General features: G+C 37.9%; 1 protein-coding gene across 6 annotated transcripts in view; it reads right to left on the reverse strand.

The window, feature by feature from the left end:
- Nucleotides 1-226: 226 nt before the first annotated feature.
- The window catches only part of dnm1a (dynamin 1a), a gene marked incomplete at its 3' end in the record, with an annotated part of 78,649 nt that continues 64,058 nt past the window's right edge, over nucleotides 227-14,817 (reverse strand). For 2 of the 6 annotated variants that reach the window (XM_079416057.1, XM_079416056.1), the window contains exons 16-23: nucleotides 11,707-11,816; nucleotides 10,596-10,711; nucleotides 10,223-10,393; nucleotides 9,347-9,588; nucleotides 8,628-8,834; nucleotides 6,863-6,899; nucleotides 4,800-4,848; nucleotides 227-2,279 (exon numbers count right to left, since the gene is read on the reverse strand). In XM_079416057.1, coding sequence (XP_079272183.1) covers nucleotides 10,392-10,393; nucleotides 10,596-10,711; nucleotides 11,707-11,816 — 228 coding nt within the window. Of the gene's footprint in view, nucleotides 2,280-4,799; nucleotides 4,849-6,862; nucleotides 6,900-8,623; nucleotides 8,835-9,346; nucleotides 9,589-10,222; nucleotides 10,394-10,480; nucleotides 10,493-10,595; nucleotides 10,712-11,706; nucleotides 11,817-14,817 lie in introns of those variants that run through there. The other 4 variants (XM_079416059.1, XM_079416060.1, XM_079416058.1 and 1 more) reach the window with 3 other exon arrangements.

The following is a 14,817-nucleotide window of genomic DNA, read 5'->3' on the forward strand; positions in this document are numbered from 1 at the left end:
ACATAAAAGTTGAAATTGATATATTAATTGACATTTTTTTGCCTTTATAAAAGTTACATTAATACAATTTTTTTCTTATGTGGCAGCAATGACCTTCCATAGAAATACATCAGCACAGAGAAGAAAACTACACTCAGCATTTCATTTCTTATATTTGACTTGTATGCTAAAATAACTTTTAAATTCTCTGAAGACAAGAAAAACGACACAAAAACAACGTCTTGTTACACTGAACTTTAATGATAAACTCATCCGAGCAGAGACAGAGCAGGACACGTTACACACATTCACGCGTTACACACTCAGTATTGTAACACCTTCCTGTCCAAACACAGAAAGAGGCCTGGTTTATTCCTCCGCACACTCCATTTCATAAGCTTCATTTAAATAAATCACTTACCCATAATAATTTAATATTCAATATTCATACATGTGGACTAGTCTCTAAACAGTGGAAGCACAATTTGCATAAATGCACCACAAAGATACGCAACACACTTAAGATACAGTATGTCCATGACAAACTCTTAAATAACAGTAAATCTTTTCCAGTTAGTGGGTTTTACTAAGACTCGGAGTGGATTCTGGGAAGGTTTGGTGCGGATGTTGAAGACAGAAACACACTATTGATATACGGTACAGCTGAAACTGTCTGGTCATGCCACAACGTCAACTATCAGCAACAGGGGCCTTATTATATTTATAATTATTACAACAAACGACAGAATTACAGTCCACCGCTTTTGTGTTCATATTTTCTCATTTTCAACAAAACGAAAACAAAAAAAGCTGGAATGTTTTCTATGCATAGACCAGCAGTGATATTTAATGTTTTGATTTTGCTAGATCTTGATTTTCATAACGAATCTTAAATTACAGACTTGAGATACATTTGCGTAATTTCAATGCACAGGGACAGTTTGTCCACACACACATGAAAAATGTCCATTGGTGGTGCTTTAAGCTATTTTTAATGTCCCAGAAAAAAAAAAATCACGTTTTTATCCAATAAGACACGATCTCGGAATCTGTCATTCAGTTTGGGGTTTGATTGATGCGGTGGAATCGACGTGCTTACACTAAAAATTGCTTACAGCACCTTTAATAATATGTGGCTATGTTCAGAATATCATACTAGGCTACTGTTACTATTTCTGCAGTATATAGTATGTACACTAGTGTGCAAATGATCTGTATGAATACACACATTACTGACTACTTTTGCAAAAATGTGCAAATTTAAAATGCAAAAAAACTAATTTTTCTTGCTGAGTTAAACATGCCTTGAGTCGATAATGTAGCATACTACTGTTTAGCACTGAATAGCGCACTTCTGCATGCTATTTGTTAAAAATAGTAAGCAGTATACAGTACTTACTGTACATCAAGTATTCAATTCCAAACACAGCCTGTGTGTGAAAAACCATCCAACGCTCAACAGTCTTCAGCATCAGTCTATACTCCTTTATTAAATCAGTTGTAAACACACACGCATCTCCCCGAGCTCGAGAACGTCTGTTCACCCTAAAACTGCACTACTGTGTTTAAAATGACATGGACGTGCGATCAGCATAGATCCGACTGACCGCTGAAGATATTGCACTCTCTAATTCAATCCAGCCCCACCAAAGGTTCAGATTCACTAATGAATGAATGATTTGTGAGCATTATCACTGAAGGTGAACACACGTCCTCGTACCTTAGAGCGTTTCCATAAAATCCCTCTTTTAGAGCTTTTTTCAATAGCTAAACATCCTTTTAAACTGAAAAAGAGACGAGAATGATTTTTTGCAGTGTGGGGAATAAATGTCTTTGGAAGATAAAAGAAAAAGAAGAATGCTGGGGAACCAAATAGTTTTGGGTCCCATTGACGTTCACTGTATTGTTTGTTCATACTATGGAAGTCAATGGGACCCAAAACAGTTTAGTTCTTCATATTATTTTCTTTTGTTTTCCAAGGAAAAATAAAAATTGTACAGGTTGAAAACACCATTTTTGAGTGAATAATACCTTTAACAGGGATTTCTAGGAGATTTGATGGTTGTGATACTGGATCTCCACAATGAGCTTGAAGGTTGATGGAGGTTTAACCAAAGAGAGGAACTGGCTGCTCAAACCCAGGATGCAGGAAGCTTTCCGGGTTCCTCCGGGTTCTTTTGCTTGTGTTCGTGTTGTGCTGGTGGGTTTGGCTTGTTTTATTCGATGTGGGGAGGAACAGAAGAAGAAAATGATGCTAAGGGTTGCTCTCGGAGCGAGAAGGGCCGCCTGTGTTTGACCGGCTGAGCCATGAAAGCAGAGAAGAAAGAAAGAGAAGAGTAAGCATCGAGACAAATGAAGCTCAGCAGATTGACAGGAGAAACTGTCCTCAGAGTCACACGGAGAGAAGACAAACCCCAGTATATTTACCAGATTCAAACCTTTCAATTACTAACATTAATTAAAACACTTCAATATTACATAATAGTTCACGTTATTCATTTAGAATCAAGTAGAAATGTCATATACGTAGTGCCCACACAAACTATTTGTTCAATAAAGTCCCCTAAAATGTCTAAATGTCAATCATTGTGTGAAAAATTCTGCAGGTTTTTAACACTTTTCAGATTATTTTGGAATCTCTATGTATTTTAATTATAAAATGTTTTTATTTAATATTTAAATCTTATTTTCGTTCATATTTATTTTTATTAGTTTTTTTTTAAATAGGCTATATATAGTACTCTCGCTCTAGAATACTTGATTCTGATTGGTCAATCACTAATTTAGTGTGCAAAATGCCTAAATAAATAGTGCTCATCGATTAATTTTTAATGATTCCATTACAATAACTCAATTTTAATAAACATATTAACAAATACAATGCAACAAAAATATATTTAACTGTAACCTTCAACAAAAACATTTAACTTTCAATCTAATCAATCGAATGTAATGTAATTTAGACATTTAACTGCAAGTTATTTTAGTGCTGAGGGAGAGACTCGTGATTCAGAGAGAGAAAGACTCGTGATTCAGAGAGGGAAAGACTCGTGATTCAGAGAGGGAAAGACTCGTGATTCAGAGAGAGAAAGACTCGTGATTCAGAGAGGGAGAGACTCGTGATTCAGAGAGGGAGAGACTCGTGATTCAGAGAGGGAGAGACTCGTGATTCAGAGAGGGAGAGATTCATGATTCAGAGAGGGAGAGATTCGTGATAAAGACTCGTGATTCAGAGAGGGAGAGATTCGTGATTCAGAGAGGGAGAGATTCGTGATAAAGACTCGTGATTCAGAGAGGGAGAGATTCATGATTCAGAGAGGGAGAGATTCGTGATTCAGAGAGGGAGAGATTCATGATTCAGAGAGGGAGAGATTCGTGATAAAGACTCGTGATTCAGAGAGGGAGAGATTCGTGATTCAGAGAGGGAGAGATTCATGATTCAGAGAGGGAGAGATTCGTGATAAAGACTCGTGATTCAGAGAGGGAGAGATTCGTGATTCAGAGAGGGAGAGATTCATGATTCAGAGAGGGAGAGATTCGTGATAAAGACTCGTGATTCAGAGAGGGAGAGACTCGTGATTCAGAGAGGGAAAGACTCGTGATTCAGAGAGGGAAAGACTCGTGATTCAGAGAGGGAAAGACTCGTGATTCAGAGAGGGAGAGACTCGTGATTCAGAAAGGGAGAGATTCGTGATTCAGAGAGGGAGAGATTCGTGATAAAGACTCGTGATTTAGAGAGGGAAAGACTCGTGATTCAGAGAGGTAAAGACTCGTGATTCAGAGAGGGAAAGACTCGTGATTCAGAGAGGGAGAGACTCGTGATTCAGAGAGGGAGAGACTCGTGATTCAGAGAGGGAAAGACTCATGATTCAGAGAGGGAGAGACTCGTGATTCAGAGAGAGAGAGATTCGTGATTCAGAGAGGGAGAGACTCGTGATTCAGAGAGGGAGAGACTCGTGATTCAGAGAGAGAGAGATTCGTGATTCAGAGAGGGAGAGACTCGTGATTCAGAGAGGGACAGACTCGTGATTCAGAGAGGGAGAGATTTGTGATAAAGACTCGTGATTCAGAGAGGGAGAGACTCGTGATTCAGAGAGAGAGAAAGACTCGTGATTCAAGAGAGGGAGAGACTCGTGATTCAGAGAGGGAGAGACTCGTGATTCAGAGAGGGAAAGACTCGTGATTCAGAGAGGGAGAGACTCGTGATTCAGAGAGGGAGAGACTCGTGATTCAGAGAGAGAAAGACTCGTGATTCAGAGAGGGAGAGACTCGTGATTCAGAGAGAGAGAGATTCGTGATTCAGAGAGGGAGAGACTCGTGATTCAGAGAGGGAGAGATTTGTGATAAAGACTCGTGATTCAGAGAGGGAGAGACTCGTGATTCAGAGAGAGAGAAAGACTCGTGATTCAAGAGAGGGAGAGACTCGTGATTCAGAGAGGGAGAGACTCGTGATTCAGAGAGAGAAAGACTCGTGATTCAGAGAGGGAGAGACTCGTGATTCAGAGAGGGAAAGACTCGTGATTCAGAGAGGGAAAGACTCGTGATTCAGAGAGGGAGAGACTCGTGATTCAGAGAGTGAGAGACTCGTGATTCAGAGAGAGAAAGACTCGTGATTCAGAGAGGGAGAGACTCGTGATTCAGAGAGGGAGAGACTCGTGATTCAGAGAGGGAGAGACTCGTGATTCAGAGAGGGAAAGACTCGTGATTCAGAGAGGGAGAGACTCGTGATTCAGAGAGGGAAAGACTCGTGATTCAGAGAGGGAAAGACTCGTGATTCAGAGAGGGAGAGACTCGTGTGGAACTATGGGAAAGTTTATTACCCTTTGGGGGAGTTTGGTGTCGTCTTCTGGCCCATGAGCTCAGGGACCACTGCAGCCAAACATATACGAAACAAAAACAAAAAGAGCCAAAGTAATGAACAGAAATATAGGTGCAGACACAAGCTCATTCCAGAAGATGCAGTTATCATGAGACTCCAGATCACACTTTGGAGAGATAATGCATCCATAAACAGCAGGAAATCAAGCGTCTGCTAGCCAAAAGAAGCTTGAAGATGACAGAAAGTAAAAGTGACAGATGAACGAGCACAAGGTTTGATAAATGCATTTCTTCTAACTTTTCTTGTCAAGCTCGTTCTTTAAGATAAGGAGCATAAACAGTGATGGAAAACTCATCAACCATCTGTCAAAGAGTTTGAGTTCATGAAAATGTTGTTCTAGATCTATGTTTCCTAAATAAGGGCTTTCAAACTTCCAGCTCTCAAGATAAGTATGTTTCCTTTTCTAAATTTTGATTTGACGATGACAGAATTATGTGAAATTAAAAAGGTTAAACTGTGACAGAGGGTTGTAGAGTTTTATGATGTGTGTTAATGTGTGTGTGTGTGTGAGTTGAGGAGTTTGGGCTGGGTGGGCTGTCTGTCACAGGTGTGGGAGGGGCTAATAGTCTAAGAGGGAGGAGTCTTTGGGTGGAGTAGGTGATGCTGGGGGTCGCCGGCTGCCATGGAAACACAGAGAGAAGATGGATGAGTAACACACACACACACACACAAAATTATGTTCGTTAAATGTGAAAGAATTTCGTTCACATGAGAAAGTAAAACTATTTTGCAATGAGAAATAGAATGATTTTTTTCATTGGATTTCATAAAGCATGAAAGCATAATCATTCAGGATATTTAATCTCATAGTTTTGCCAAAGTTGTGAAGCAAATATCTCGTTATAACTTTTTAATAAAATTTATTTTAAATAAATTCATACCTTTATTTATTGAAAAAAAAAAAAAATTAATGGTAATGAAATAAATTCTAAAAATATATAATAATTACTAATAATTATTTAATAATACTAATTATACCTATTGTATAAAAATTCATATATTTATATAAAAAAACAAAACAGCATTTTTGACATTATCTAAACAAAATCAAGTAATCAATTAAATAATTAAATTCTAAAATAAATTATTAAAAAATTTAACATAAATGTAATAATATTATGAATACTTTACATCAAATAAAAATTAAATAAATTATTATTTTATTTATTTATGTGTTTTTGTTTACTCTAAACAAGCAAAGCAGCATTATTGACATTATCTTAACAAATAAAATGCAATTAAAAATTGCTGTGTATTATGTATTACTAATCCATGACTGAAAGATCTGTGCGTAACTGTTGTGTGCTTGATTAATATTGATCCTGTGCAGACAGAGACATGTTTAACAGCATTCAGAGATCACGCCATGACAGAATGAGATGCCATGAAGAGACAAACAACATGGACAAAATGCATCTGACACTTCACCTTTGACCCCACTGTTCGGTTTGACCCTAAAGGTCACATGTGCAGCGTTTGACTAGATGCTTGTAGTGGATTTTATTAAGAGGGATCATAAATAACAATGGCAAAACTGAAATAAAACAAGTGCACAGGGCTGCAGAAGGAAAGGCTTTTCAGATCTTAATTAAACGAAATAAAACCTGATGCACACATTCTGATGTAATGTTTGCACATTACAGCATCTGTTCTGAGACCTGCTGTCCTGGACAAGGATTTGATTGGCTGTTGTCACATTCAGTAATTTAGATCTGCTATAAACATGTAGAAGAATATTCTGTGTTAAATACAGCGTGATATGCTGTTGATTTACCACAGAAGACTCAGTTTGTTAAAACAGACCTGTCTATGGAAACCAACTGCAGGTCACAGAGCTTCGGTTGCATTTAACCAGAACATTCCCCTGTAAAGAGTTCATTATCGTTTAAATATAAGCGTCCCAACAGATCATTTCTGGACTGCTGTATGTGTGCGTGTCGGAGGGTCTCAGAGACAGTCGGTCATGCAGAGGGACAGGGAATGGCGAGAGAACCACAGACGTACCAGAAGCGTTAGTCCTCATTGGTCACTGATTGTAATTCTGTGAAAAATAATCAATATCAGCAGGAGGGGTGAAGCCGGAGCGATGGGAGGAGGAAGAGAGGGATGTGTGAGACACACACAGTTAACATGGAGGAGACAGAAACATCAACACTTCTCCAATCCAAGCTAACCAGAGACTGACGTCCAAAACCTCTGTCTGAAGATTTAACAGCCAATCATGAATTCAAAAGCGTCTGGGATAAGTCAGAATCATCATGATTTATGCAGATTTAGCAATTCAGAGGTTGTGCAGATCATTTATCAGGGACTTCAGCGTTAAAGTTAGGATTTAATACAGGTCAGAATGAAGGGTGTGTGTGTTGCTGTCAGGAAGCAAGCGTTTGCCGTTAGTGTTAGAACGAGTCAAGTCACACACGCAACAGAGGACAAATTCAGCAATGAACACAAATAAAACAGAAACATCCCTCCGGCCGTCCGGTGGACAGTTAGTGAAGCGTCTGTGTGCAGTGTGTGAGGTGCTGACGTGATCCAGACATACATGAGATATGCTGACTGTCAGAGCTGGGTGATACAGGCAAAATATTAAAATTACTGATATTTATAAGCCTTTTGGTGATATTTGATCCAGGTGGATGCTGTACACTGGTGGTGGTTGAGGAGATTCCCCCATTCCATGTAAAGCACTTTGAGTAAAGCACTATATAAATGTAATACATTATTATTATTTTGATGTGCTGTCATTTCAGTTAAACAATCATTATAGGCAAGATTCAAAAAACACATACAGATATGGATAAAAAAATTACAAATTGATTACTTTAACTATCTTTTGCCTATTAAGTAGACCTACAATTTAAGATATTTTTTGAAAGAAACTATTATTGAATTTACTACAAATTCACTATAAATTTATACATACACATATTTATGTATATTTATAATATAAAACTTCAATACTTAAACAACTATTTAAAAATTATATTTTTTAAATTAATATTTAGATCAAATAAATGCAGCCTTGGCGCGCAGAAGAGCTTTCATAAACACAAAAAATTTCCCCCAAAACTTTCAAATGGTAGTGTATTTATGCTAAAACAATGTATGAAAAATGCAACACAGAGATTTCTGTCTCGAGAAAAGGAAGGATCCTGAACCTAGTCTAATGATCCGATCTTTGAACAAATAGGAAATATTGTCACAATATTCACAGTGTTGCACCAGCAAAATCATTGTGAATATTTGTTATATCACCCAGCCCTACTGAGAACACACTGTGCATCGAATGGTTTAAATCTGTAACGTTTGAACGATAATAAGAGAGACTATGGACATCTGAATCTGAACTGATGACACTTTAATAAACAATGAGCTGAATTTGGGTGATGGTTTGCTTATCGTTTAAACGTTGGCATGGTGACCGGTTAACTCACCCACACCACTGCACTTACTCCAGCGGTCAGAGTCTCACACTCCGCGGCTGAGAGCAAACGGATGTTCGTATTAGACTGCAGGACTAGAAGGTTAGTCGTGTCTGAGCATTTCTGAATGCTGCATTGTGTGTCATTTCTGGTGCACTAGCATCATCAGACAGAATCAGTTGTCTTCCATTGGTTGGACAAACATATACTGTAGACCTGCAGATTGCAATTCTATTAGGTGGCGCTAGTGCTGCAGAAATTACACATTTATGCCTCAGTCTGAGTGCATTATGATAGTTTTCCAGCACAAATATGTTATTTCATTAGCAGTTTGTCCTGAGTCTCACCTGGGCACGCTGGGTGGAGCGCGGTTAGGCCGGGACGGGACCTGGGGTGGGGCCCCGCCAAAGGGGTCCGGAGAGGCTCCCGGGCGAGAGGGAAGAGGTGGCCCTCCGGCAGCAGGGGGCCCCGGGGCCGAGCCACGAGAACCTGGGCGTGCCGGAGGCCCCGGAGGAGGGGCCCGTCTCTGAGGGGTCGGGCTGGTCGCTGGAGACCTAACAGAGAAATATTGTTTCTTCTTATTACATTTTTTCTCTGCAGCAACAATAACAAATTTCTCTTCGGTGATAATAACACATGACTTCGTCTTAATCAAAGTATGCTCATCTCACATTCCAGCAGCAGGTGGCGCTACTGTCCCTTATTACTGGATAGCACTTGTTTTAAACTGATTGAGGTGGCTGGTTCTGACATCATGACATAAGGCTGAGCTCATGAATATTAATGAGTGTTTGTTGCCAGGGAAGCTTCCTGTACTGTCCTCTTAAAGAATATAATTAATATTCATGAGCCAGGCATTAAATGCACTTAATTTAGTTTTTTAATTTTTTTTCTGGAAAAAGACTAAATATCTTAAATCATTTTGCATATCTAGTAAAAGTATATTGATTTAAGAATTTATTTATTATTTTGAGATATTTTGACTAGAAACAAGACAAAAACACTAAGCATTAGCCCATCAGTTTATCTGTGTGTCATCCATCTGTCCTCTCTGTCCTGAACACACCTTCCTCCAGAGCCGGTGCGCTGCACCTGGAGCCAGGAGTCGTCCACAGGCGGAGGCAGAGAGGTGGAGATGGTGGTGGTGCTGATGTCCCCGATGATGTTCAGCGCTTCTTTGAGTGCGTGGTACATGCGGAGCATTTCGTCGCGCCGCTGCGCCTGTTCGGCCGACTCCTCCATCAGCATGTTCTGATCTCCACACGAGTACAGCTGAGCCAGCAGCTCCGCATTGATGAACTCCTTCGTCTGAGAGATCAGATACTCACGTCAGTGTTCTTCAGTCAGGAAAATCTCTTTTTTTTTAATTTAGGGAAATCTAAAAGCCAGTTGCCAAGGGGTCAGTCTTACTTTTCCAATCTAGACCAATCTACCTTTGTATTTAAAAAGTTATGACCAGTCTTGAAGAAAAAATGTATTAGTTGACTAACTTTTTAAGACTAGCTTTAACAGTTTATGCAGCCAGCCCCATATGTATTTTTTTTGTTGAATATCATACTTGATCCTTCAGGATTTTTATTCATATAGTCTGATAACAGTGAGAATAAACAAAAATCTAAATATTGAGAAAATCCAAATGAAGTTCTTAGCAATGCATATTACTAATCAAAAATGAAGTTTTGATATATTTATGGTAGGAAATATCTTCATGGAACATGATCTTAATATCCTAATGATTTTTGGCATAAAAGAGAAATGTATAATTTTGATCCATACAATGTATTGTTGGCTATTGCTACAGATATACCTGTGCTACTCATGACTGCTTTTGTGCTCCAGGGTCTCATGTGATTTACAGTGTTAAGGACTGTCTTAGTTGATGATATTTCATGAATCAAGCCTTGTAGGAACTGTTCAGCATCTCTGCTGCAGACGAGCTTACATTAATGATCATCAGATGCATGATGGTCTTGGGCATCAGGTCTCGTACTGTCTTGTTGACGATGCCCATGTAAGAGTCCACCAGGTTTCTGATGGTCTCCACCTGCCTCTCCAGCTGAGGATCCATGGAGTGCATGAAATTGTCCGACCCATTCTCATCTCCAGCGTCGCTCTACAAACAACCAGACACAATCACACAAACACGGAAAACAGCAATGCAAAAGATACATACAAACTCAATGCTACTCAAAGCTTGTACCTTATCCTTCTCCTGAGTGACGCCACGGGAAGCAGCGTGAGAGAAAAAGAAAAGCATTTTGAGTTGCATCATTTCTATTTATTCATGCCTACTCACATCTGATCAATCTGAACACACACCACCACGCGCTCAGGATAGACGCCAGCACGCAGGAACGACGCTTTCCACCCGTCCACATCCTCCTGACTCTCGCAGGCCAGCTCCAGCTGACGGTAGTCCTTATACACGTTCCTGTCACCACATTAGATGCATTAGATTACTCTTTAAAGTCAACATGACAGTCAAAATTTAAAATGATTGTTCATACTTTTTTTTTTTTTTAGCAAGTTAAAGGTCTTTTAGTAAAATTGTAACTTCACGAGTCTTTCTGCTGTCAAATCTGGACTGATTTTGATCAAGTAAGCGTCAGAATAACTGCAGTCATATCTCCAGATGAACTCTTACTGGACTGAAGCAGCTCAGCTTTACTTGATTCTCCATCAATCAATGTCTCAAATCTGATCATCAGGATCTTTAGAGGAGTGTTTGTCTCCAGAAGCTTTACTTTCTCTGTTCCTCAGCGGAGGAATGATCTTCATCTCACATCTTCTGAGGAGCGTTTATTTCTTCATCTCTCAATCAGCATTGCATTATATGTTTGGATCATTTAATTTCAGACATATTATTGGAGATATAGAGCGATCTCTGATATTTAGATTATTTTATGTCAGTATCTGCTGCACTGTTATAAAGATCTCATTTATTTGCATTACAAGCATCAGAATTTCATCATAGAAATATCAGCAGCAAATTCATATATAAAACTGAATAAAATAAAACTAAGCTGTTTTTTCCTCCATATTTTCACTGCATCAGAGTATATGAGACAGAAAAGCCTGATGATCAAATATGAAACTCCACAAAAAAACTTATAAAGTTTAAGAAAATGTATAAAGGTTCGATAAACTGTTACATAAAAAAACAAAAAAACATGGCTATTTCTTTATGTCAGGCTTTACAAGAATAAAATAGAGCCTTTTAAATTGCTTTCTGTGATTAATTCATCAATGCATGTTATTCCAAAGAAGAAATATATTTAAAAAATAACTTCATCCGTCTTTGAAATTACTTTTCTTTCTGTCTTTTTTCCCATAATCATTCATTTTGTTCCCACTGAAAATCCTGTTTTACACTGAACTGTCACATGACAAAAGTTTTTATGATTGTTTATGATTATGACCTCTGACCTTTGCTCGGTGTTGAACAGGGCAAAGATGTGTTTGCTGGACATGAAGCCCTTCTCCACATCTCTGAACTTCAGATTGTCCACCTGCAGCATGTACTTCTTCTCTTTCTCCTGCAGGGGGCAGAACAGAGTTGACGGAGATTGATGAAACATGTGCAAACCAGAGAGCTCCATTATAACATGCTGATCCTGTTGAACAGCCCCCCAGTGAAGCTGATTGCATTTCACTGACTTTGACCTGAAGTGATTCAACTAGAAATTGATTCAGACTTTGAAGAAAAGACAAAACAGAAGACAAGTCCTATGCGTTACTAACGTGTTCAGTGTGTTGCTATGCGGTTGCTAGGGTGTTGTGAGTGAGTGGTTGCCAGGGGCATTGCTTTGCAGTTGGTCTTGGGTTCTTGAGACAGGACTAAACACTGGTTTTTGATTAGGTAAAGAAGATATGTGTGCATGCATGCAAAGTTAGTGCACTTTTGTTTTTCTTTTCTTTTTTAAATATGTGGGATTTTCCCCTATTTAATCATCTATGAATCTGGGGTGCGTTTCCCAAAAGCAACCATGGTCACAAGTTCCATCATTACGATACAGTTCAATGGAACAAACCACTATATTTAACTAACGATGGTTTTGGGAAACCCTTACCTAAAAGTAGTATACTTCAAGTTTATTTTATTAAGTATACTTGAGTAAAGTTCAAGTATATTTTAAGTATACTTTATGTAGTAAGTATACAAATATCAGTGTACTAGTAGTATACTTGTAAGTGTACTATTTCAATACTCCTTGGGACTAAATTGGCCCATTTTCTAGTATATAAAAGTATACTTTAAGTATAACAGTAGTACACTTTGAGTTTTTAGCTTGTACTGTAACTATACTAAAAGTGAACTTATAGGTATACTGATAGTTTACTAATTAAATACTTGTAGCATTTTTAGTACACTTTGAAGTATAGTCTCAGTAAACTACTAGTTTAGTAGTCTTCTGCTGAAGTGATCTTTACATCATACTATAAGTACACTACTATAGCCCTATTTAGGTATTCATTTGTATATATGGTAACACTTTATTTTAGGGTCTCTTAACTAGTTGCTTATTAGCATGCATATTACTAGAATATTATCCATTTATTAGTACTAATTAAGCACATATTAATGCCTTATTCTACATCCCTAATCCTACCCAATACCTAAACTTAACTACCTTACTAACTATTAATTAGCAGCAAATTAGGAATTTATTGAGAAAAAAAGAAAGAAACAACATTTAGAACAAAAAGCTGGAAAAAGACTATGAATTGGATTCAGAATGATAATCAAAACGTAGATGGAGTCGATCAACAGCCAAAGCTTGACAGTCATTATTACCTCTTCATGGGTCAACATTTTATTCATAACGTTACACAGTTTTGAGTCTGTTTTATGTCTGATGATGGTGTTAGATTACATGTGGAAGTATCTGTTGTTTCGGTTTCTTCTTCACTTGTGCTTTTTGGGAAATTCTGTACAGAAGATGTGTTCTAGCCTACTGTATAATAATGAAAACACAGATTCTCGGAGCACAAGTATAGCTCAAATATAAAGACTTTTCCTAAGTATAAGTCAAGTGTACTTAAATGTCATTTAAGTATATTTATGAGAAGTACATAAAAAGTAGACTGAATGTATACTTTCCTATTTTTATTTTAAAAGAAGTATACTAATAGCACACTTGAATAAGCTTTATTTTGTAAGGGAATGCACCCCTGATCGGTTAACAGTTAATACGTAGTGTTATGGGTTTGTTCAGATCATTAACGTGAGTGATAATAACAGTGATGAGTGACTAATGTAACAGAAAGAAAGAGCGCAGAGGAAAGAACAGGCTCCAGCGATCGCGTGTGTGTGAGAACTGTATATATATATATCGAGCAGAGTGATTTTAGCCTCTGCCACATGCGGCTGGAACTGATTAGAGCCGACAGAGCTAAAATAAAGCGCCAGGGTGGTCTGCAGGCTGACTGGTGCACCACAGCCGTCTGGCGGGCCTTCAGGGGCCCGGAGCCCAGCGGGCAGGGCCTGGTATTCCCCTGCCCACCAGAGCGAGCACCGCGCCCTGCCGTAACGCCCGTAAAACACACCGGCCAGCTGGAGCGGACGAGAAAAGAACCGGCACGTGATGCTTCCCGAGGCAGAGATTTCTGATTGGTGCTCATGACATGCTGTAAAATCTCAGTTATGTTTCACTCAAGAATCCTAAAATTACTTAACGATAATAAGCCAGTTGAAAACATGAACTAAAACCAAAATAAAAATAGTAATAATTGCTTGATATAAAATAAATATTAACTGAAATAAAATAAAATGTAAAATAATAATAAAGTAAAAAAATTCTGCTTATTTCATCTAGTTGCCAAGGCAACATTTCACATTTTTATTTGGTTTAAGTCGAAGTACTAAAACAACTAAAACTAAAATAAAAATCAATAAAAAACTGTGCAGACCAAAAAAACTAAAACTTCAAAAGTATAATGAAAATGCAGAATATGAAAATAAAAACAGAATACTAAAAAAAAAACTAAAACTGTCATAGTATATCAATTATTCTAAAATAACACTGATTTACAGTCGGATATGTTTATAAAAATAATGTCACAATTAGTGAGCATTTTTGAAGATTAATTAATTATTTCATTTAGTATTTATTTTTGTAAATAATTTATAGTTGTAGTAGTAAATATATATACAAAATGCATATTATTTTTTTAGTACTGACCTGCATAAGATATTGACATATAGTCCACAAGAGAAAATAGTGCTGTGTTCGATACATCGATACGATCATCACAGAGATATGACCATACGAGAATCGATACAGCTCAGTATTGATATTGTGGCACATGTGCAGCAGAGGACCACGCTTAATTTGAATAGAAAAACACGGTTTAAAATGGAGTAGAAAAGTGTGAGAAGTTTATGTTCCTGAATGTCTATGTGACTTTTACGTGTGTGTGTGTGTGTGTGTTAGATACAGTGAAGACAGCGCGTTAGTTTAGAACTCTTCTAATTTTTATTTTTAAATGTAAAATTCAGTGCAGTCCTGCATCGTGATACGTATCGTATCGTGACTT

This window comes from Barbus barbus (assembly GCF_936440315.1).
Source record: "Barbus barbus genome assembly, chromosome: 5".
Classification (NCBI taxonomy): domain Eukaryota; kingdom Metazoa; phylum Chordata; class Actinopteri; order Cypriniformes; family Cyprinidae; genus Barbus; species Barbus barbus.